General features: G+C 37.2%; 1 protein-coding gene across 1 annotated transcript in view; it reads left to right on the forward strand.

Annotated features, from left to right (window-relative positions):
• LOC103507165 (disks large 1 tumor suppressor protein) overlaps positions 1–24716 on the forward strand; it is a 39653-nt gene that overhangs the window by 7482 nt on the left and 7455 nt on the right. Inside the window, exons 4-6 of the mRNA XM_026822069.1 lie at positions 17527–17629; positions 18620–18664; positions 23349–23390. Of these exons, the coding sequence (XP_026677870.1) occupies positions 17527–17629; positions 18620–18664; positions 23349–23390 (190 nt within the window). The remainder of the gene's footprint in view (positions 1–17526; positions 17630–18619; positions 18665–23348; positions 23391–24716) is intronic.

Below are 24716 nucleotides of genomic sequence, written 5' to 3' on the forward strand. Positions count from 1 at the left end.
CTTGAAGACAGAGGTGGAATAAGATATAGACGAGCTAGAAATTAATGATACAATTAACCATCCACCTACATCCCGCAGTTATGTCGCATGATTAAGCCATGCTCGATATATAGTATATCCCCCAGACCCCCAATGCTAAGCAATAGAGAATATGGGACACAGGGGAGTAGAGAATTAATCTTATCAAATAATAATTTTAATAACAAAATAACGAGCTGTCTTTCCCTTCCTCTCTTCCCTCGGTTTATTCAATGCTAACTGATAAACTTGTATCTCCCTTGGGATTTGAACCCCCGAATCCCCTTTTATCCCCAATATCCCTCCCACCTTCTTTATTGTCTATATTGAACCGATAAAAGTTGTGTGACATCTTCCGTACCCTTTGACCTTGATAGGGTTCATCTCTTGAGGTCAAATCGTATGGGGGTTGTTTGTTGATATTTTGGGAAACGCAAACGCCCACGGTTTTCTCTCTTCCTTTTTGTAGCTCTTTGTGAGACTGTATTAACTTTATTTTGGTTAGCTTGAGGCATTTAATGGGGTGGTTTCTGTTAATGTCTCTTTGTTTAATTAGTAATTACCCAAATTGAGTTTCTTCTTCCCCCTCCTAGCACAATATTTTGCCTTTGTCTGCCTTTCAGTCTGCCTCTACCAAAGAAGTCCTTTCGAACACAAACTCTTTCCAGATCCAGACTACATACTTTGCTGGAGGAACCGAAGAAGATTATAATGTGTCAGAACAGCTATTTTCCTCCCATAATGAGTCATCAATATGGTGTTGGGGTATGCGCCGATTTCAAGTTCTTTGATCTCTAGAATCTTACTAGATACTAGAATGTCGTAGAAGTAGTAGAGCTAGTAGGTAGTATTTGATGTAAAAACTAGTTTTTCACTAGGTTTTTTTGGCGTAATGACTGTTGTTTTTTCGGCGTAATGACTATTGATGTCATCATTGATGGATGACTGCAGACTAGTGTTTGGGATAACAATTTTTTTCATTTACCATCATTACTTTCTCGAGATAATTGTTGTTTCCTATATCAGCGATTGAACCGTCCCCAAAAGCAGGCATCGGTAAACTTTTTTTTTTTTTTTAGGTTTGACAGAGGGAACTGTAACTGCTATGGTCTTATCATCCCGAAATCGAAGAGAGAAGGAACAGGATAGGAAAAAACTTTTGATAATTACCTATTTTACTTTTGGCAATAAGCTCTTGAACAAATCAGCTGTCTTGTCTTATTGGTCCTCGTACGCCTAACTACTCTTGATGTAACCTTGTCGAAACTATTATTTCAGTTACATCACAGACTAGTGTTTGGGATAACTATTTTTTGAGAATTTTTCATTTACCATCATTACTTTCTCGAGATAATTGTTGTTTCCTATATCAGCGAACCGTTCCCAAAAGCAGGCATCGGTAAACTTTTGATAATTACCTATTATACTTTTGGCAATAACAAATCAGCTGTCTTGTCTTATTGGTCCTCGTACGCCTAACTACTCTTGATGTAACCTTGTCGAAACTATTATTTCAGTTACATCATCCTATAGTCTTCTCCTACTTACTGTCCGTGTTCGTGAGGCATACATAGCAGTTTTTCGTGAAAAATTGGAAATACAGGTTTGGAATTTTCTCACTATGGATCACTTCAACCTTGCAGTTGTAGATTAATCCACGTGATTAACAAGATGGTATACCTAGCAGTTTTTCGTGGAAAATTGGAAATACAGGTTTGGAATTTTCTCACTATGGATCACTTCAACCTTGCAGTTGTAGATTAATCCACGTGATTAACAAGATGGTTGTTAGAATTATAAAATCCAAGTAATTAGATTCCATTATAACGTCGTATTGTCAGAACACGCAAACACACACTTACACACCATTAGTTATATTCAAGGAAAAAGGAAGAACGGAATTCACAACGGAACAGCAATAACAGCATGTTGTCAGGCGTTTCAACCTTGCAGTTGTAGATTAATCCACGTGAAATAAGATGGTTGTTAGAATTATAAAATCCAAGTAATTAGATTCCATTATAACGTCGTATTGTCAGAACACGCAGACACACACTTACACACCATTAGTTATATTCAAGGAAAAAGGAAGAACGGATTTCACAACGGAACAGCAATAACAGCATGTTGTCAGGCGTCCAATTTATCATTCTTTTTAAATATAGCAAATCCTGGGAACAGTGTTTGTGAGCAATAGTCTTAATAAGGCTTCAATAAATTTGCGTTGAAAATTGCAATAAGTATGAGATTACAGAGCTACTACATATAGATATGTAAAAAGTAGCTATTCACACTTGACACAATGACACATTTATCAATCAATCAGTAATATCTACTAATCCACATGAGAGTAAAACCCTCCGGCAAAATGAACGCTACTCGGCATACCAAGGACATCTATCAATAGACCTCTGTATGTACCTGGTAGCTAAACACTTACACACCATTAGTTATATTCAAGGAAAAAGGAAGAACGGAATTCACAACGGAACAGCAATAACAGCATGTTGTCAGGCGTCCAATTTATCATTCTTTTTAAATATAGCAAATCCTGGGAACAGTGTTTGTGAGCAATAGTCTTAATAAGGCTTCAATAAATTTGCGTTGAAAATTGCAATAAGTATGAGATTACAGAGCTACTACATATAGATATGTAAAAAGTAGCTATTCACACTTGACACAATGATACATTTATCAATCAATCAGTAATATCTACTAATCCATATGAGAGTAAAACCCTCCGGCAAAATGAACGCTACTCGGCATACCAAGGACATCTATCAATAGACCTCTGTATGTACCTGGTAGCTAATTCCATTGACCAAGTAGAGATACAAAACAAGCTATCAAAAATTCTAAACATTGATCAAGTCAAGATATTAAAACTCCGATATCAAACAAACTTGGACTGGAATTGTGTATGCGATTGAATCCGATTGATACAACATGGAGCCTAGCAAAAACATTATTGGATCGTTTGCCTTATTGAGCAAAGGGAAGGTGAGCTATGTCAAGATCAAGTATTCGATTCGAGGTGAGGCCACAACTGTGAATCAGAGTCGAGATTTATCGTTATCATGAGGAGCTATCAAAAATTCTAAACATTGATCAAGATATTAAAACTCCGATATCAAACAAACTTGGACTGGAATTGTGTATGCGATTGAATCCGATTGATACAACAAAAACATTATTGGATCGTTTGCCTTATTGAGCAATGGGAAGGTGAGCTATGTCAAGATCAAGTATTCGATTCGAGGTGAGGCCACAACTGTGAATCAGAGTCGAGATTTATCGTTATCATGAGTACCTTTGTGTTCCGTTTTAGAACCCGAAATTCTCTGAGTGCACCGAGCAACATGAAATTAACTTTATGAAATTTATTGTTCCTACAATAGCCTTCATTGACAATAGACAATAGTTCAACCAATTTGGGACAGGTTGACTTTAGAACTTCTTCAATATCAACCATACCTATCTCCATTAGAAAGAGAGCCAACTAGAAAACCAAGGACAATATCTTGAAGACAACATGAGCTCTTCATTCGTACCAAAAAACGGTTGCATAGCCTTCATTGACAATAGTTCAACCAATTTGGGACAGGTTGACTTTAGAACTTCTTCAGTATCAACAATATCTCCATTAGAAAGAGAGCCAACTAGAAAACCAAGGACAATATCTTGAAGACAACATGAGCTCTTCATTCGTACCAAAAAACGGTTGGAAATATTTTCATTCAGAAAAGATTCTCAGACGGAAGGGATAGAAATGCAAACTTTGTACACTTGAGTGTATGTGAGACCCAATTTAGATACATATTATAGGAACTCTGGGGAATCGGGACAATATCAGAATGGACCAATTAAATTGCACCATGCTTGATTGATAGCATCAGTGAAACACATTCCTTAGAAACGTAAGGAAAAGGAAAACGAAACATGAGACGAGTTATAACAGATGCAAAAAATGGCATTGCTCAAACCCTATCTCACCCTGTAACCCCGGGTACCAGGTCGCAATATATCAGAAGAAGAGGTAACAGGACGCAGTGACGTGACATCACGCTGCGAACACATTCCTTAGAAACGTAAGGAAAAGGAAAACGAAACATGAGACGAGGTATAACAGCTGCAAAAAATGGCATTGCTCAGACCCTATCTCACCCTGTAACCCCGGGTACCAGGTCGCAATATATCAGAAGAAGAGGTAACAGGACGCAGTGACGTGACATCACGCTGCGTCCCCCCGGGGATACGTGACAATATTCCGTGATAATAGTCCCCCTATTAAGTAGCTCTTCTACACGTAGTTGTACAATATATTGGCCAATATGTTCCGAGTATGTTCAATGCACTTGATATCATGAGAGTGCTGTGAGCTTCTTTATACTCTCTTCGGGAAAAGAGTGCTTCTCAAACTATCAGTATCGGATTACAAAATGATCTCAATGGATGCTCAATGGAGCTCAATGATCGAATGAGACTTAAGAGTCCCTTGATCCCAGCAGTAAGCTACAAATTTGGTCCAAAGATAAAAGTCCACATCTTGTCTTGTCTTGAAAATACTGGTCCTTTGGAAGGGAGAAAAGTTTTTCGCCACAATTAAAAGCTGTAGAAAATAATGAAATTCTGTCTTGAAAATACTGGTCCTTTGGAAGGGAGAAAAGTTTTTCGCCACAATTAAAAGCTGTAGAAAATAATGAAATTCTCATGACTCCAGAAGATTTACTTAAAGAGCTCTCCTATTTGGCCTGCAGTGTATTAACATGTCCAGTCTGTCACTTCACCTAAGGACCATATTCGATGTAGGTGGCCTCAGTGTTTGTTCCAGGAACTACTGCATCTGTCGACGCGACATCCCAAGACTCTGACTTGATGACATTCAATTGAATGAAAGTTGTCTTATTCTCCATGACACTGGCGTAGATGGTCAAATTTGTCATTTACTACATGTTTACTCGGTATGAGCTTACTTTACCAGGCACTTACTTCTTTAGCAGACGTATCTACGTATATGCACTGTCGGTATTCGTAGATTCGTATAAGTTTGACCCATCTTTTGAGGCTGTTGCCCCTACACCTAAGCCTCAGAGTGGGTTTTTTGTGTATAGAGTCTATGGAGTCAAGCTGGTTCCTAAGAAAGCTTGAAGATCACTAGGTATAATAAATAAATAAACCTTTATTTGGTGGTCATTTAAAGGCACAATACAATACATACTTATAAGTTTAGAAAAACATACGAAGAGTAATCCTAACCTATGAATATAACCATTATACCTACATGAAGTATTTTTTACTTTCTATTACTACAGTATAGCGGAGCTATACTAGTAATGAAAGTATTGCAATCGGTCCAAATTTTCAAAATCGGGAAATGGTTGGAAATATCCGTTTTGGGATCCCCTGATGTCAAAAAAGTGATTTTTAGCCCATGGTCTGTACGTAACGTACGTACGTACGTAACGTACGTACGTACGTAACGTACGTACGTACGTAACGTACGTACGTACGTAACGTACGTACGTACGTAACGTACGTACGTACGTAACGTACGTACGTACGTAACGTACGTACGTACGTAACGTACGTACGTACGTAACGTACGTACGTACGTAACGTACGTACGTACGTAACGTACGTACGTACGTAACGTACGTACGTTTTATAGGATAAGAAAAGTAAAAGGGAATAATGGAAAATACATATATACAGAAGAAAGTCAAAATTTCAAGAATTACTTGAAGACAGAGGTGGAATAAGATATAGACGAGCTAGAAATTGATGATACAATTAACCATCCACCTACATCCCGCAGTTATGTCGCATGATTAAGTCATGCTCGGTATATCCCCCAGACCCCCAATGCTAATCAATAGAGAATATGGGACACAGGGGAGTAGAGAATTAATCTTATCAAATAATAATTTTAATAACAAAATAACGAGCTCCCCTTCCCTTCCTCTCCTCCCTCGGTTTATTCAATGCTAACTGATAAACTTGTATCTCCCTTGGGATTTGAACCCCCGAATCTCCTTTTGTCCCCAATATCCCTCCCACCTTCTTTACTGTCTATATTGAACTGATAAAAGTTGTGTGACATCTTCCGTACCCTTTGACCTTGATAGGGTTCATCTCTTGAGGTCAAATCGTATGGGGGTTGTTTGTTGATATTTTGGCAAACGCAAACTCCCACGGTTTTCTCTCTTCCTTTTTGTAGCTCTTTGTGTGACTGTATTAACTTTATTTTGGTTAGCTTGAGGCATTTAATGGGGTGGTTTCTGTTAATATCTCTTTGTTTAATTAGTAATTACCCAAATTGAGTTTCTTCTTTCCCCTCCTAGCACAATATTTTGCCTTTGTCTGCCTCTACCAAAGAAGTCCTTTCAAACACAAACTCTTTCCAGATCCAGACTACATACTTTGCTGGAGGAACCGAAGAAGATTATAATGTGTCAGAACAGCTATTTTCCTCCCCCCCCCTCCTAGCACAATATTTAGCCTTTATCTGCCTCTCAGTCTGCCTCTACCAAAGAAGTCCTTTCAAACACAAACTCTTTCCAGATCCAGGGACAGGAATACATACTCCAGACTACATACTTTGCTGGAGGAACCGAAGAAGATTATAATGTGTCAGAACAGCTATTTTCCTCCCTCTCCCCAAACCAATCTACTTTATCCCTAAAATATCGCAATGATCCCTACAGTCTATCGGGGGGAATGAATTTAACCTAATACAATTACGTACAGTTCATGAATAAATTCCCACTCCCTTTCCTTCCAGAGGGGAAAGGTGGGATCTTTTTATTATTTCTGTCCCTGCAAATTCTTCTCCCTCCCGTCCTCGGGTTTGAAATTATGAATTTTCAATTGGAATGAGAATGAGCTATTAATTGGATGCAATGTTTCCTGCGTATGCATCTCATACCTTTGTGTTCTGTTTTAGAACCCGAAATTCTCTGAGTGCACCGAGCAACATGAAATTAACTTTATGAAATTTATTGTTCCTACAACCGTGCTGAAAATGCCTGTCCCTGCAAATTCTTCTCCTTCCCGTCCTCGGGTTTGAAATTATGAATTTTCAATTGGAATGAGAATGAGCTCGGGCTATTAATTGGATGCAATGTTTCCTGCGTATGCATCTCATACCTTTGTGTTCCGTTTTAGAACCCGAAATTCTCTGAGTGCACCGAGCAACATGAAATTAACTTTATGAAATTTATTGTTCCTACAACTGTGCTGAAAATGTGGTTCAACTTTTGACTCCAAATGGTCAAGTGAATTTCCGGCGACAGCAAAGGTTGCAGCGGAAATTCTGTGTAGTGAACATGTCATGGAAAATGAACATTCAAAGGTCCAGAACCCCCAGAAGCTTTAGGAAGGGAAATCATTCCGTTTTAGAACTCTAAATTCCAACCCCCATGTACATATGTAAAGTGAATGCATTTTACATTGCACAGATACATATTCACTGCATTTACATATCTTTATATTCCCAAGACCCATACATAGGTAGTTATCTGGTCAAGTGTAAGTCCTTAGTCTGCAGGCATTTTTCTGATGCAGGCGTTTTCATTTAGACAAATCCCCTTAACGATATTAAGCTGATAAAAGCTAGGACATTTTTAATTGAAAAATCTAGGGTCCTGCAAAAGCTTACATAAAAGATAGTTCACAAAATACTCCACATACAAAGGTAAATACGAATACTTAACACTCCTACTGGTAAGGACTTGACTTTGTTTGTAAAATGTTCTACTAGTCGTATAGCTCTTACTGCCTCCTTCTTTTCATCTTCTCCTCCTCCTCCTCCTCCTCCTCCTCCTCCTCCTCCTCCTGTGTTCATTTCAATGTTTTAGATAGAACTGTTATGGATAGGCATTAGGCATAGACACAGTAGGTAGAAGTGTCGGCTGGATTACTGTACATGACTACAGTTGTATGTTTGTTACGTTGAACAGGCACGCAAAAGATGGCATTTTATTACGTTCGTCTCGTAGTGCCTATTTAGTAAAAATTTGGGACATGAAAAGGAAGTGGGCATCCAAGGATGCCATGTCTGCCTTATAATTCGTCAATTTCGGTGTCTGAGCTGTCAATTAATTTTACTGTGGTTTTTACAATCTTCTTCTTCTACCTTTTCCCGTTCAAACGGAGTCGATATTTCGTGTCAGTCTTTTCCAGTCCGCTCTTTTATGTACCTCATTTCCAGATAGCTGCTTCTCACGTAGTTCTTTTTAAATAAGATTCAAAATTTACATCTTTACACAACCTTCAATTCGACGTCTGTAAAGGTTTTCATAGCAACATAAAGACGAGTCGGAGTCGGCTGTAGCGACTAGGAAATAGAAGAAATACACGTAATTATCAAAATATACAACTACCTTAATAATAATAACATACCTGATTTTTACGTTTCCTATATGACGAACTTGATGAGTTTGATCTTGAATCTAACCAAAGAGTCGTACTGAAAACTGAATTGAATAAATGAATATTAATCGAAGCGATTCGATGAAATGAAAATCATATCTCAATCACGTGACGATCTGATTTTCCGATCGAGAAGTGGGTAGCCATTAAGGACAGACTCACATGCGTAGGATGTATGTTTATTTTTTAAAAAATTTTGTAGGAAGAAAGATTTCTTTGCGTGGAGGCCGTAGTCGATCGAAAATTGGTTTTCTTCTCTCGTGCCTATCATTAGTGCTAATAGTGGTTGGAATGGTTTCCTTCATTAGCCATCAAATTCATATGGAAGGACGTGGGATAAACTGCTGTACTGTGAGAACTTCTCGAATGTTTTCTTAGACAACTACTGCTGCCACTGTTTGCCAATAAAATTACGGCCTACAATTCTAGATTCTACTCATTCTACCCTACATAACAACGTTAATGAACAATCATGTGATTCTTTACCCTGTTCTCAACAAATCTGAAACAAATCTTATATGCACTGTAGGTACCTCAGTTAACAGTTTGTTGGTAAATCAGTACTCGAAATCGCCTAAACGAGCACTCCCTTAAGCTACTAAGGTTTACTAATTTGCCAATTTTAGCTTCCAACTCTAAAGCTGTGTCCACACATAGTCAACGCCGATTGAAACCGTACACTGCCTCGACAACATGGATTTTCCTCGAATATGAGATGTGGACACAGCTTCATGACTCCAGAAGATTTACTTAAAGAGCTCTCCTATTTGGCCTGCAGTGTATTAACATGTCCAGTCTGTCACTTCACCTAAGGACCATATTCGATGTAGGTGGCCTCAGTGTTTGTTCCAGGAACTACTGCATCTGTCGACGCGACATCCCAAGACTCTGACTTGATGACATTCAATTGAATGAAAGTTGTCTTATTCTCCATGACACTGGCGTAGATGGTCAAATTTGTCATTTACTACATGTTTACTCGGTATGAGCTTACTTTACCAGGCACTTACTTCTTTAGCAGACGTATCTACGTTTTTTTTCATAGTGGTCAGCCCCCCGCCCCCTCTCTAAGTCCTATGTACAGGGTGTTTCAATAAAGTGAGTGCCTACCTGTTTTACTGTATCTGGGGTGGAATTGTAATTTGGATTCTCTTTGGGAATTCAAACACTGAATACTATGTTCTACGTACAGTGTCTTGCAGTCTACTACGAATTTTTATCTGCACGTATTTGATATCTTGGTTAATGCACTTAAAATAAACGCCCTTTTATTTATACTCAAAATTTAAACAATGCAAGTGAATACGAAAAAGCATTACTTACACCCTGTATACAACTGAATGGTGTAAAAAAAGTTTGCCGAGTATTCTCCACGTATAATAGGAGGACGAGGGATGAGTGGATGGGGACTATAGAAGTTACATGTTAGTGGACGGGGGAGGCCAGTCTCGTGATTAAATGGACGAATCTGAGTAGTGTTTTTAATTCCGCCTGGGGGAAAGAAGGAGGAACAGTTAGAGAAGTAGAACGTGGAGGAAGGAAGAGGAGAGGAGTTAGAGGAAGGGGAGGACAAGGAGAAGAAAAAGGGAAGAGAAAGAAATACAATGCAGGCTGACAAAGAGAAAGGGGTGAAGGGGAGGAAGGATGAGATTGGAAAGGAGGGTAAAATTGGAAACATATAAAATACATCCAAAATATTTTTTTAGATTATTTATTTTGTTCAACAAAAAAAAATGATTTTTATTTTTTTTTCTCTTCTCCAAACGGCAACTTTGTTTCCTCAAATGGCCCATTAGTTTTATAGCCACCGTCCAACGTTGATAATAACACAAGGAGGCCAGTCTCGTGATTAAATGGACGAATCTGAGTAGTGTTTTTAATTCCGACTGGGGGGGAAGAAGGAGGAACAGTTAGAGAAGTAGAACGTGGAGGAAGGAAGAGAAGAGGAGTTACAGGAAAGGGAGGACAAGGAGAAGAAAAAGGGAAGAGAAAGAAATACAATGCAGGCTGACAAAGAGAAAGGGGTGAAGGGGATGAAGGATGAGATTGGAAAGGAGGGTAAAATTGGAAACATATAAAATACATCCAAACTATTTTTTTAGATTATTTATTTTGTTCAACAAAAAATATGATTTTTATTTTTTTTTTTTCTCTTCTCCAAACGGCAACTTTGTTTCCTCAAATGGCCCATTAGTTTTATAGCCACCGTCCAACGTTGATAATAACACAACTACTATAGTACTACACAATAATGTGTGTTATCTGCTATTTGAGAGTAGATATTAGTATTTAAACTTAATTATAAACTTGAGGCACCCCGCTGAGTCAGGACTGTATGGAATCGAAAGTTTCTGCACAAGAGGAAATAAAATCAACTCTGAGCTTCAGAGTCTGAAGTGATCGGGGTTAATAGAGAGGTTACCAATGTCTGGCTGTTTGGTACAAGATGCTATGATACACTGATAGATAGGTGTGTGTATATTATACCTAGTAGGTATACCTCAGCAGTTGCTGAATTGGGCTCTTGGCCTTGAGCTTGGGCATATATTTCAAATGGGAAGAACTTAAAAAAATACTTCATGTATAATGGTTATATTCATAGGTAGGATTACTCTTTGTATGTTTTTCTAAACTTATAAGTATGTATTGTATTGTGTAATAACACAACATAAATCTGGGGAAGATTGTTTTGTAAGCGATTTATTGTTCTTGAGAAAAATCTTCAATCTTCCTGTGTTCTATTGCTTTGAACACGGAAAACTGTAAACACAGCTATAAAGATCAGGTCATCAGGAGCTGATTTATGCAGTACTGAGTGACATGTGTCACACACATTTCGGGTAAAATGCTGTGCGCAGAGACATAATTCTATTATTTCTCCAGAAAAAAATCTTGCATATTAGTCCATTTTATCTTGGTAAAAATCTAATGTACGACAGATTTAACCAGACTTTCAGGGCGTTTGTATTAAAAGCAAGTTTCGTTGAGTCAACAATACTAAATCTTCACAATGAATTCCTTCTCACACTCGAACTTGAAATCTCCTCAGTCCTAAATGCTAAAATGTACAATTTACACATGATATGGAGCAAGCGTGTGCTTTTACAATGTACCGAGGTGCATTTATCTAAGAGAACATGTACATTTGTATGGAGTAAGCTTCGAGAAATTAACTTCGTTAAAAACGTACGCTCATACGGGAGGGAACTTTCCAAACTTTGGACATAGGTACTTTTCATTTACTAGCTCATACCTCCATTTCCAAAAGGTTATGACATTATTGAATGTTACTGGGCAGTCTTAACCTTTTAGAAATGAATTAAGTTCTCTCGTAGAAAATTTATGGCATTCTTGAAGATTATTAGATAGTCAGTAGCATTAGGATTGAGAAAGTCGATCTCCATTGAATATTAGGTATGAATGAAATGGAATCGCCAACTTTTTATTATATATATGTAGGCTAGCAATGGCACCCTCATAAGCAGAGCGTAACCATTGGACCAATCCCAGTAAGGGATCTTCATTCGATACACCCCGAAAGGCTGAGGGGAAAATCTAGTAGGGGATACTCGGTGCGAGAAACCTGGTGCTAGGTTCCAGGCTAGTCAGTCTTCGTATAGAATCCGCGAAGGGATGTCTTGGGGAGTTTCGAGTCCAGGGTCGGAATAGTGTACATACCTACCTACGTAATATACCTATCTTCATTGTTGGTTGATTGCAAATACCTTCTCTGTGTGTACTTATTATCGCGCTTCACCTATTAGTGTTTTATCTGTGCTAAGCCGTAAGGATAGTCTGGGAAACTGAGACCTTTCCCCTATATGTAGGCTAGCAATGGCACCCTCATAAGCAGAGCGTAACCATTGGACCAATCTCAGTAAGGGATCTTCATTCGATACACCCCGAAAGGCTGAGGGGGAAATCTAGTAGGGGATACTCGGTGCGAGAAACCTGGTGCTAGGTTCCAGGCTAGTCAGTCTTCGTATAGAATCCGCGAAGGGATGTCTTGGGGAGTTTCGAGTCCAGGGTCGGAATAGTGTACATACCTATCTACGTAATATACCTATCTTCATTGTTGGTTGATTGCAAATACCTTTTCTGTGTGTACTTATTATCGCGCTTCACCTATTAGTGTTTTATCTGTGCTAAGCCGTAAGGATAGTCTGGGAAACTGAGACCTTTCCCGACTCTCTTTCTACATATATATAAACAGACAAACAAACAAAACAAATGCGACAGATAAATAATTGACTTTTTGGTCAGATTTTTCTCGAGAATTTTAATTGAATAATTGAACTTGATGCAGTTACCTAAACACATCCTCTTTTTTAAACGCAGGTACTGACAACAAAAAGTTCCATTTCGCTGTCAACCGATGTCACTGCTACATTGGCAGTCCCGTGACTTTTTCAAATTATTTTTCGAATGAAACTTTCGTCACCACTCAACTCCCTGCATGCAGAACGAAATACTTGTGCTTCCTCTATTTTAATTAAAACCCCTAGGAGTTTTACACGAATCCTCCATTTCGTCCAGGGGAGGAAGCGGTAATGCAGGATTTAGGTTGACATGTGATTGACATGGGATGGCTGGATGTAACTAAAATCCCGGGGCCGGGGGATCTTGGAGTCAGATCCCATTACTTCGCTGTTCAGCTGTTTTTATTTGAACTTTGCAGGAACCTTTGTTTCCCCCTCCCTCTTTGAGCTTTTGACGGAGGTAATCGTAATGGAAACTGAAATGCACGGTAGTCCGGCTGATAAAATGGCTATATTAATCAATTTCTGTAACAACCGCCGCGCCGGGTCAACGAGAGCAATCCTCCTCTGCTTATGTAATTTCTACTTTTTCCGATGCTGGCATTGTTGTCATGTCAAGGACCAAGGTGCGTCCTTACTATATGAATTTTGTCTTTTGTTAGGATAATTTCTCCAAAAACCCAAAATTCAGAGTTCCGACGCACTTTTACAGACGACGAATTTCAAAAACATTGCCCGAAAATGTGTTGTCTGACTGAATATTCTAACTTTTCTCTTCTGCTTACAGTGACATTCGCACGGTAGTTCTCAACAAGGGCAGCTCCGGACTCGGTTTCAACATCGTAGGCGGGGAAGATGACTTATGTAATTTCTACTTTTTCCGATGTTGGCATTGTTGTCATGTCAAGGACCAAGGTGCGTCCTTACTATATGAATTTTGTCTTTTGCCTTTAGGATAATTTCTCCAAAAACCCAAAATTCAGAGTTACGACGCACTTTTACAGACGACGAATTTCAAAAACATTGCCCGAAAATGTGTTGTCTGACTGAATATTCTAACTTGTCTCTTCTTCTCTTCTGCTTACAGTGACATTCGCACGGTAGTTCTCAACAAGGGCAGCTCCGGACTCGGTTTCAACATCGTAGGCGGGGAAGATGGTGAAGGTATCTTCGTGTCATTTATCCTGCAGGGAGGTCCAGCTGATCTATCCGGGGAGTTGAAACGAGGTGACCAGATTCTGTCGGTGAACGGAATCAATCTGAAGAATGCCACACACGAGGATGCAGCCCAGGCTCTCAAGGTGAGTAATGGAACTCTGGGCGTCCAAAGGGTTTAAACCCGAATCTTTTCAACACCAATGGATAGGCATGATATGTACCGACCCATGTCACGGTTACGTAATGTAAAGTAAGTAGGAATTACCATACACCGGTCTCTATGACGCTAGAGTTGACTTCAAGGTTTAAACCCGAATCTTTTCAACACCAATGGATAGGCATGATAAATATGTACCGACCCATGTCACGGTTACGTAATGTAAAGTAAGTAGGAATTACCATACACCGGTCTCTATGACGCTAGAGTTGACTTCAAGAAGGAATTTGAACACTCAACTCCCTCAGGTGATCCCCTGTACCTCATTTATACTCCTAAGATGAGACTGAAAAGAGTGAGAAGTCTCTTTATCAATTTGACCAGACTTTGGCCTGACGTATTGCTGTGTGCTTAGACATTGTTTTTCTCAGCAACTTTCTTTCGCGTTTCTCCATTTAATGTCGTACGAGTATGCTCTTGATGTAGCGTTCTTAAGTTTAGCTGAAAAGAGTGAGAAGTCTCTTTATCAATTTGACCAGACTTTGGCCTGACGTATTGCTGTGTGCCTAGACATTGTTTTTCTCAGCAACTTTCTTTCGCGTTTCTCCATTTAATGTCGTACGAGTATGCTCTTGATGTAGCGTTCTTAAGTTTAAATATAATAATATTATGCATTCCATATTCCTCGTCTCTTACCATTGCACGCACTTATTGGCACTTGAGAATAAGGTATCTACCTATTAACTTAAGTTTGTATCCGAGTCACAGAGTTTCAGCGTAGAGAAGCGAGACAGGCTCCTTTATTAGTCTTGCAAGTTCCTAGGCAGTCAAGTAGGCACTTGACATGTAGCAACATTACCTTGGCTTGGAGGGCTCGTACATGAACATGAACATGCTACTTGCATATCCTTCTTAACATGAGCTTTCCATGAGGTTGAGTTTTTAATATTTTCATTAGAAAGAAAAAACCATGTAAAAAGAAGGAAACTTTACTGTAGGTATTTTTAACTTTTTAATAACTTTTTAAAATATTTCTTATTAACTTTCCCGAATTACCTCTACGAAGGAAACTTTACTGTAGGTATTTTTAACTTTTTAATAACTTTTTAAAATATTTCTTATTAACTTTCCGAAGTTACCTCTACTATTTCTTTGACATGACATAACCCGAACGTTGGAGTATTCATTAAAAGTTTTCGACATGCTAGCTTGGCTTAGTCTTGTCAGGCTTAGTCTTGTCTTGTCAGGTCGATGTCATGTGGAACAAACACCCGGAGCCGGAGGTTGATAGTTCAGGTAAACCCAACGTAACTCTCTAAATTGGATTAATCTACAAGCCCCCGAGGACAATTTTTGAAAACAGCAATTAAAAACGGAGCAAGCTTTCTGCCATGCTCTGGGCTAGAGTGAGTGACATCCGCAGAGTTTTCATTTTAGTTTTGATAGTGTTGACAGTAAGGTACAGGATTTTCATTTTAGCTTTTTATTATTTAGGAGGACTAATGTATTCTGAACATTTTCATTCATTACGAAACTGAACTCATTATTAGAATTCCAGCAATGAACAAGAGGGGTTGAGAGGTTTTCCATCGAGTGTTGACTTAACTTAAAATCGAAATGGTATGACGTCGTCAGCACTAAACATTGGGAATAGTGCAATGATCTCAACTCAACATGTAAGAGAGAAGCGTAATGTTTACATACTTTAGATGTGTGAAGAGCGGGTATGATATTACGGGATATGAAATACACTTAAACGTTAATGAACTGAGTGCATCAAAAACGTTGTATGCTCTCCCGCTAAATGTGACCTACATGGGTACAACATTCATACCTACACTCCTAACGACTACAGTTACATGGTTACACAAATACTCTTCTACATATTTCCCGACTCTCTTTCTACATATATATAAACAGACAAACAAACAAAACAAATGCGACAGATAAATAATTAACTTTTTGGTCAGATTTTTCTCGAGAATTTTAATTGAATAATTGAACTTGATGCAGTTACCTAACACATCCTCTTTTTTAAACGCAGGTACTGACAACAAAAAGTTCCATTTCGCTGTCAACCGATTTCACTGCTACACTGGCAGTCCCGTGACTTTTTCAAATTATTTTTCGAATGAAACTAAAAATTTCGTCACCACTGAACTCCCTGCATGCAGAACGAAATACTTGTGCTTCCTCTATTAAAACCCTCTGACACAAAAAAATTACACGAATTAGGATTAATAAATTAATAAAATTGCTCCGTGAACCCGTGGAACATTATATTTTATATTCGGTAGCTTTTTTTTATGAATTTATTGATTTAATATATTAACAATAAAATGTATATTTTGAACACCAATTAAATCAGACAAATATTTTATACAATATGAACAATCCTACAGTAGTGGGAAGGTCAATTAATATTTACCTCTTTGGATTGTGTTGTGTTTGTTTTTTTTTTTTTTTTTTTTTTTTTTTTTTTTTTTTTTTTTTAGGGAATTTAAACGTAATGTTTACATACTTTAGAAATGTGAAGAGCGGGTATGATATTACGGGATATGAAATGCACTTAAACGTTAATGAACTGAGTGCATCAAAAACGTGGTATGCTCTCCCGCTAAATGTGACCTACATGGGTACAACATTCATACCTACACTCCTAACGACTACAGTTACATGGTTACACAAATACTTCGTATCCTGAGCATCATATTCTTGTAATAAATAAAAGCCTCAGACAATCATAGCACTTCAATGAGTTGGAACAATGGTTTACCCTTCAATACAAGGTTTACTATCACTATCAGGGATTTTCCATGTCAACCATTTAGCATATTCCGCATATCTGGGTTCAAACAGAACACAGAGAGGATTGTTTATCCTCCTCCTTTCCCAACTCAAAGTCAATGGGTGGGGGGGGGGAGATAAAATCAAAAACAGAAATTTATTTGTTTTGATTTTGATGTGAGGAGTGGAGCCATCCCGCTTTCACTGTTCTGGATAGGTATTGTATTTACATAGTGGATATCAAATATAGGAGAGACAGAGAGCTGATAATATGCGTTCACAAGACAGAGATGGGATGAATTTGTACGAGCGGTACAATGTCTATAGCTAAATAAACAATAGGAGGGAGAAAGAGGAAGAGAGTAGGTTTTGTTTGTAAATAAAATGTAAATTTCGAAGCTACATACAAATCAATCCATGCTTGATAAAGTGAATGAGCTTTCCTCATATGTGAACGAACGTTGGTTAAAATTTGTTGGAATATTTTTCAACCCCAAACAGGAGGAGAGCTTACTTTTCGTAGTACATTAAACCCCCTAGTCTACGCCCAAAGGCATAGGCTCCAAGTAGTTATGTATTTTTGGTTCTGAGATTGATGACTAGTAGACTTCAGAAATATGTTATATGATTGTATATTCTTCACTTCATGAACTAATTTCCACCATTATATAAATTTGAACAAATTGTAACATTGCGCCATATTTTCTCTTTTTTCAGACCTCAACGCTGGAAAGGAAAAAGAAGAACTTCTCTTTCAGTCGAAAGTTCCCCTTCATGAAGAGTAAAGACGACAAATCTGAGGATGGTTCGGATCAAGAACGTAAGTCTAAACTCCTCTCCATACGAGGCATGAACCAAGAACCCTTGCACTGTGGAGCCGGTGTCATTAGTTTTCTTCTTAGTGGATTTTTAAGTCTTCCCCTACCCCCCTATTCAGTTGCTCTCCCCTTGCCCTCATTTTTGAGAATTTTCTGTGCTTTTCTTAGATTTGCAGTTTTTAAAAGGTTTACATGTGCCGGATTTGAATTGATTTGGTGCCCTGGTGCACCACTTTTGATTTAACACAGAGTGTGTGATTTGTGATGATACCTATTTACCGCCGTAGGATAAGCTATGCGTGACTCACCTTATACTGAACACTCTCTCTACAAATTGACCGTTTGTTTCTATTTTGAAAACTTTGTGCTGTCCCTCTCATTAATATTAAATTCCTCTACCTTCTACTAGATACGACCTGAGGACAATTTATGCTAAAATACATTAGATCGTGACTACGCTGAGATAGTTTTAAAAATGCCTACTCATTATTAATTTTTCGTCATTTAATATCTGTTGAAGAATATAATGAGTAGATTGTAAGATAGGGGAAAAAACAGATAGAAAATGGGTAAATATCGACAATTTATGCTAAAATACATTAGATCGTGACTACGCTGAGATAGTTTTAAAAATGCCTACTCATTGTTAATTTTTCGTCATTTAATATCTGTTGAAGAATATAATGAGTAGATTGTAAGATAGGGGAAAAAACAGATAGAAAATGGGTAAATATAGAAAGTTATATTCCAAATGAAGGGACAGATCAGAAACTATTGATTTTAGTCAACATTTGGCCAATAATAAACCCCTCTTTACTATATTAACCCCTCACGGGAGTCATGGGCTTCCCCCTGGCCCCTCACGAAATTTTACCGGTAACACTGAGCGCATGTTAACCCTCTGATGTGCTTTGTTTTCTGTTTGTCCCCTCTCGCGCCCTCTATCTTTCTCTATCCTGTTTTCTCACACACCCTCACCCACACCCGTGTAGTCTCTCCAACCACACCTAACCATGACGGCGATCCATCTTCGATGCGTAAGTAAAACCCAAACGTGTTAAACCGGTTGAACAGTAATAACCTCTATGTCCGGGGCGGTAGCAGTGGAAAATTGGTTTTCGGAACTTGAAAAGCCATGAAATTTGGTCTGCACATTTAATTAATTTCTTGAAAAGAACAAGTTTAATGAAACTTTGCTACAGCCCCGAAATCGTTAACGCATCCAAATTACCTATTCAATGTAGTTAGAATCAATCTTTCTAAAAATGTCGTCTAACTTGCACTGTAATTATAATAATTCCCTCACCCAGTAGAAACCTTCAACGCATCCAAATTATTCAATGTAGTTAGAATCAATCTTTCTAAAAATGTCGTCTAACTTGCACTGTAATTATAATAATTCCCTCACCCAGTAGAAACCTTGTGCTACCTAATATGTGTATTATTGTTGTCGTAGTTTTGAATCCATCTCTAACTTAATCTAACACAGAACCCATAAAAGCCTCCTCCTAACTTACCAATAGACTTGCGAAGCCTCCTAATGTACAAAATACAAATCTAAAAAAAAATCGACATTTTAATTGTCTTAATCTAAAAATTGGTCTGTGTTAAATATTATAATAGAAGGGGTTTTACCATTATTCGAAGGGGTTTTGTACATATGTCGCTATTTTAATACACACCAGCCGCCATTTTCTATATTATGCTTTCTCTCCCTTTCCTTCTTGGTCATTTTCATCATTTACTTCTAATAAAACATTCATCTATTAATATGTACATAGTACCTATGCTATACCTGTACCTGCCTATGTTCGTATACTATAAAATGTTTAATGTTTTTATTTTATTTAAATTATTTATACAAAAGAGTAGTTTTATCATGCATGACAGCTCACTAACGTCGGGCTTTTGATATACAGGGTGTTTAAAAACTCATTGCGACTCTCAGGTGAAAATGGGAGAACAATATGTCGTATTTATACAAAGCATCATACAATAGCGCCTCCTAAACATGGTACACACAATAGCCTAAGCTGATAAGGGGGAATAGTTGACGCGATTTTGGAACACCCTGTATTTCAGATTTCTATTCCATCGTGCATGACATGACAACAATGAATGATGGCGGCAACATGCAAAAGTTGGCAGCATTGCACTATTGGATATGATATTCCAATGTATAGTATTGTTCCTATAACTGTATTTATTCTATAAATTGCTATATTCTGTATGCATCCAGAACATAGGTGTACTTTGCAATTTCCTCTCTCTCACTCTCTCTTATCTTTCTCCCTTTCTCTATCCCTCTTCCTCCCTTTCCGTATCCCTTCATGCCTATGACTCTCTTCATGTCCTTTGTTACAATATCCATCTTTTCTTTTTTCACCTTCTATTACGGCAGTAAATAGGTATCATCACAAATCACACACCCTGTGTTAAATCAAAAGTGGTGCACCAGGGCACCAAATCAATTCAAATCCGGCACATGTAAACCTTTTAAAAACTGCAAATCTAAGAAAAGCACAGAAAATTCTCAAAAATGAGGGCAAGGGGAGAGCAACTGAATAGGGGGGTAGGGGAAGACTTAAAAATCCACTAAGAAGAAAACTAATGACACCGGCTCCACAGTGCAAGGGTTCTTGGTTCATGCCTCGTATGGAGAGGAGTTTAGACTTACGTTCTTGATCCGAACCATCCTCAGATTTGTCGTCTTTACTCTTCATGAAGGGGAACTTTCGACTGAAAGAGAAGTTCTTCTTTTTCCTTTCCAGCGTTGAGGTCTGAAAAAGAGAAAATATGGCGCAATGTTACATTTTGTTCAAATTTATATAATGGTGGAAATTAGTTCATGAAGTGAAGAATATACAATCATATAACATATTTCTGAAGTCTACTAGTCATTATTCCATCGTGCATGACATGACAACAATGAATGATGGAGGCAACATGCAAAAGTTGGCAGCATTGCACTATTGGATATAATATTCCAATGTATAGTACTGTTCCTATAACTATATTTATGCTATAAATTGCTATATCATCCAGAACATAGGTGTACTTTGCAATTTCCTCTCTCTCACTCTCTCTTATCTTTCTCCCTTTCTCTATCTCTCTTCCTCCCTTTCCGTATCCCTTCATGCCTATGACTCTCTTCATGTCCTTTGTTACAATATCCATCTTTTCTTTTTTCACCTTCTAGATCCTCCTTTTTCTATTGCCTCTGCCATTGACTTTTGAAATGGGTATGCAATTCATAGGTACATATTATTTCTCATAAAAGAGCAAAGAATATTTTTTGTTCTTGAAATAAACCTGAGTTTGTCATACTGAAATGTCAAATAAAATAAACAATTTCAGTTTCCAAAAGTTATAATACATACCTTTTTTTATTTATAGTTTTTGGAAACAAAAATAATTTTATTTTGTTGTTAGTCCGTCCTTCCTTTATTATTACTAATAATAAAAGGTATAGTGGACGGACTATTGTATTCGCTTCGGTGTCTGTCTGTCAGTCCCTTCTCTCTCGCTCTCTCTCTCTCTCTCTCTCTCTCTTCCTCTCTTTTCACCTCTCTGTTTCTCTATTTCCCATTTCCCACAATATCTAGGTAGGTATACCTAACTAGATTTATAATGGTTTGGTCTAGTGACTCTTCTGGGTTTCTCAGTGTGGTAATGTAAATTGAATGTTTTTTTTTCAGCATGCTGCATGGAATGAATGTAAAACCGCATGTCTGTGTTCATTTTGTACTCTTTTCAAACCGAAAGCTATATTTCGAGTTCTGTTTATTCAACTCTCTTACTCTTTGCTCTGGTTTTAGTTTTTAGTCCGTCCTCCCTTTACTATTACAATAGTAATAAAAAGGTATAAGGGACGGACTATTGTATTCGCTTCGGTGTCTGTTTTTTTTTTTTCAGCATGCTGCATGGAATGAATGTAAAACCGCATGTCTGTGTTCATTTGTACTCTTTTCAAACCGAAAGCTATATTTCGAGTTCTGTTTATTCAACTCTCTTACTCTTTGCTCTGGTTTTTCTAAAGAGCATTCATCTATGAAACCCTTTGGAAAGATCTGTCAAGTGTATTAATATTCGTTCACCATTTTCTAGATCCTCCTTTTTCTATTGCCTCTGCCATTGACTTTTGAAATGGGTATGCAATTCATAGGTACATATTATTTCTCATAAAAGAGCAAAGAATATTTTTTGTTCTTGAAATAAACCTGAGTTTGTCATACTGAAATGTCAAATAAAATAAACAATTTCAGTTTCCAAAAGTTATAATACATACCTTTTTTTATTTATAGTTTTTGGAAACAAAAATAATTTTATTTTGTTGTTAGTCCGTCCTTCCTTTATTATTACTAATAATAAAAGGTATAGTGGACGGACTATTGTATTCGCTTCGGTGTCTGTCTGTCAGTCCGTCAGTCAGTCTGTCCCCATAGAAGGACTTATCCAAACCTGGTCGACCTATATATCAAATTAAAGGTCTTTTTACCAGGATCACGAAAATGGTGGTGCAAATTTTGTCCAGAAAACCATAAAGCCAAAAAACCAAAAAAAACTGGTTTTTGCGGGATTTTTTTCACATTTTCTCACACAAATAAGCTCTGATCTTGAAATTTGTCGCGACGACCTATAAACTCAAAGCGAGAAAGTTTTAGATAACACTTCAGCCGTTAATTTAAGACCGGTTTTAGCGTCATCTATGTTAAGCTACACCGAGCAAGGCCAATAAATGGATGGGTGACTTAAACATTATATTGGAAATAAAGGGAGAACGGGCTCTAGTCTTGATTTAAAATCATTACATGAAAGTAAAATCAAAAAATCAAATCAAGAATAATAATAATAAACTGAATATTAAACAAATTAGGTAGGTAGGTACATAGGTACTGATTTTCTCTAATCACTACGGGCTGAAAAATTCCCGGAGGGACGGACCCTGCTTGTTTTTAAAATATGTTCACGTGTACTTCAATTTTGTTGGTATGTATATGATAATTATCATAGGTATTATTTATTATTAATTTATGACATTAAAAATATTATTCTTCCTATACAGGGGGTTTACATCGTACGCGCTCTTTACTAAACATTCATAGAGTTTTCACCACCCGATCTATTCAAAAGTCAGCCTCTTTTGGCATGGAAAAAGGTGAACTCAAAACTCTAATTGAACGTATTTCTAATTTGAATTTCTACACAGTATTTTACATGTTATCTTTGAATTTTAACTCTTTCTTTTGACACGTATTTTCTTATGCACTCTGTCTTTTATCCCTATATTTTGTACATTTTACTCATTATCTAATTCTATTTCTATTGCTCTCTGATATCGTGAATATGATATGTTTATTTCTTCCAGTAGGTATAATGCTTTAAGCTCAGTTTCATAGAAGAGCGTAACTTTTAGGAAATTATGTTGGAATAATTTTCAATCTGTTCTGTATTTATCTTACTGTTCCCATTGATGTATTCTCCAGTAGTTTCATAGTTTTCATTATTTTATCTTGTTCCAGCATTCATGCTATGCTACACCCAAGATGACCGTTTATTTCTTCCAGTAGGTATAATGCTTTAAGCTCAGTTTCATAGAAGAGCGTAACTTTTAGGAAATTATGTTGCAATAATTTTCAATCTGTTCTGTATTTATCTTACTATTCCCATTGATGTATTCTCCAGTAGTTTCATAGTTTTCATTATTTTATCTTGTTCCAGCATTCATGCTATGCTACACCCAAGATGACCCCACCACGGAAGGTATAAGTCTTAGCAGTATTAGTATTATAGAACTCCTCGTTGGTAAGCCATTCTGATATGAAAATATACACACGTGCCATGGTTTGTTTTGTGTTTTGGTCCGCCATTTTGTGTGTTGTGGTCCTCCCCGCGTGTGATATCTCCCAAATTAACAGTTTTCTTAATAAATTAAATTTTAATTTTTACATACAAATTTACCCTACTTATCTGTTTCATTGATTTTCTGAAGAAGGAAAACAGTAACAACTATGAAAGATTTTGTTGGCAAATCCTCCACACTGAAAAGAAGCACTTTTTTGTTTGTTTGAAAAATTACCTAACACCTACCTTCCTGCAATCGCAGCGTCCTGGAATTATTTTTACCTGTTGAAAACTTTTAATGCCTGGGATTTGATTTATTCCTCTTCAATTCTAAATTTGAGGCAAAAATTACTTTGATTGAATACTTCTGTAGGCAGTTCGAGTTGAATATTCACATTAATTAATATCTTTATAATATCGCTTTATAATATACCTCTGACGAGCTTCTTATATATTGCCCTGTTATCTGTTATAATAAGACTTGTATTTAAATTAACTAGCCACATTTAATAAAAAGGGAAATCTAGGGTATTTTATAAGGTACTCATATCATTACCTACGTTAGTGGATTCCACTTTTATACTCTAAAGTGGAATCCACTTCACAAGTTCATTATACTTCGTCAAGTAAGTATTAAGTTTAGTCTATTTTCAAAGCTCAGACAAGCTTTCATAAATCAAAAGTTTAGCGAGATAGTTTAATACCTACACATACACGTGTGGGTATTAGACTGGCCCTTATTTTCGAAGTTTTAAAAAGTAATGATTATCACTCGATTTATGGTTCCTTTTGGTCTAAAAAAAAATGCTAAAAAGTTTCAGCTCGATCGGACATCGCTGTCGACATGCTCAACGGCCTTAAAGTTTTCCGGCACTTTGGTTATGCAATCCAGGGGCATTATGTATTTTTTGCCCATATTTGTCGCTACAACTCCTCACCTATTGGTGTTAGGACTTTTTATAATAGAATAAAACTTGTTTTAAACAATATTTGCTACTTAAAAAACATCAAAAGAACACAATAAATGCTAATTTAGATTAATTATTCGTACTATGATATAGAAAACTTTCGGAAAAACTAAGAACAAACACGTTTGGTTGTGAAAATTAAGAGAAAAATATTTATTTTGCCTGTTTATAGCCAGGAAGCAATCAGTAACAAACAAGCACAACATAATTTATAGTTATTCTTCTTCTTCTTCTTCTTCTTCTTCTTCTTCTTCTTCTTCTTCTTCTTCTTCTTCTT

This window comes from Diaphorina citri, unplaced genomic scaffold (genome assembly GCF_000475195.1).
Source record: "Diaphorina citri unplaced genomic scaffold, Diaci psyllid genome assembly version 1.1 scaffold14, whole genome shotgun sequence".
NCBI lineage: Eukaryota > Metazoa > Arthropoda > Insecta > Hemiptera > Psyllidae > Diaphorina > Diaphorina citri.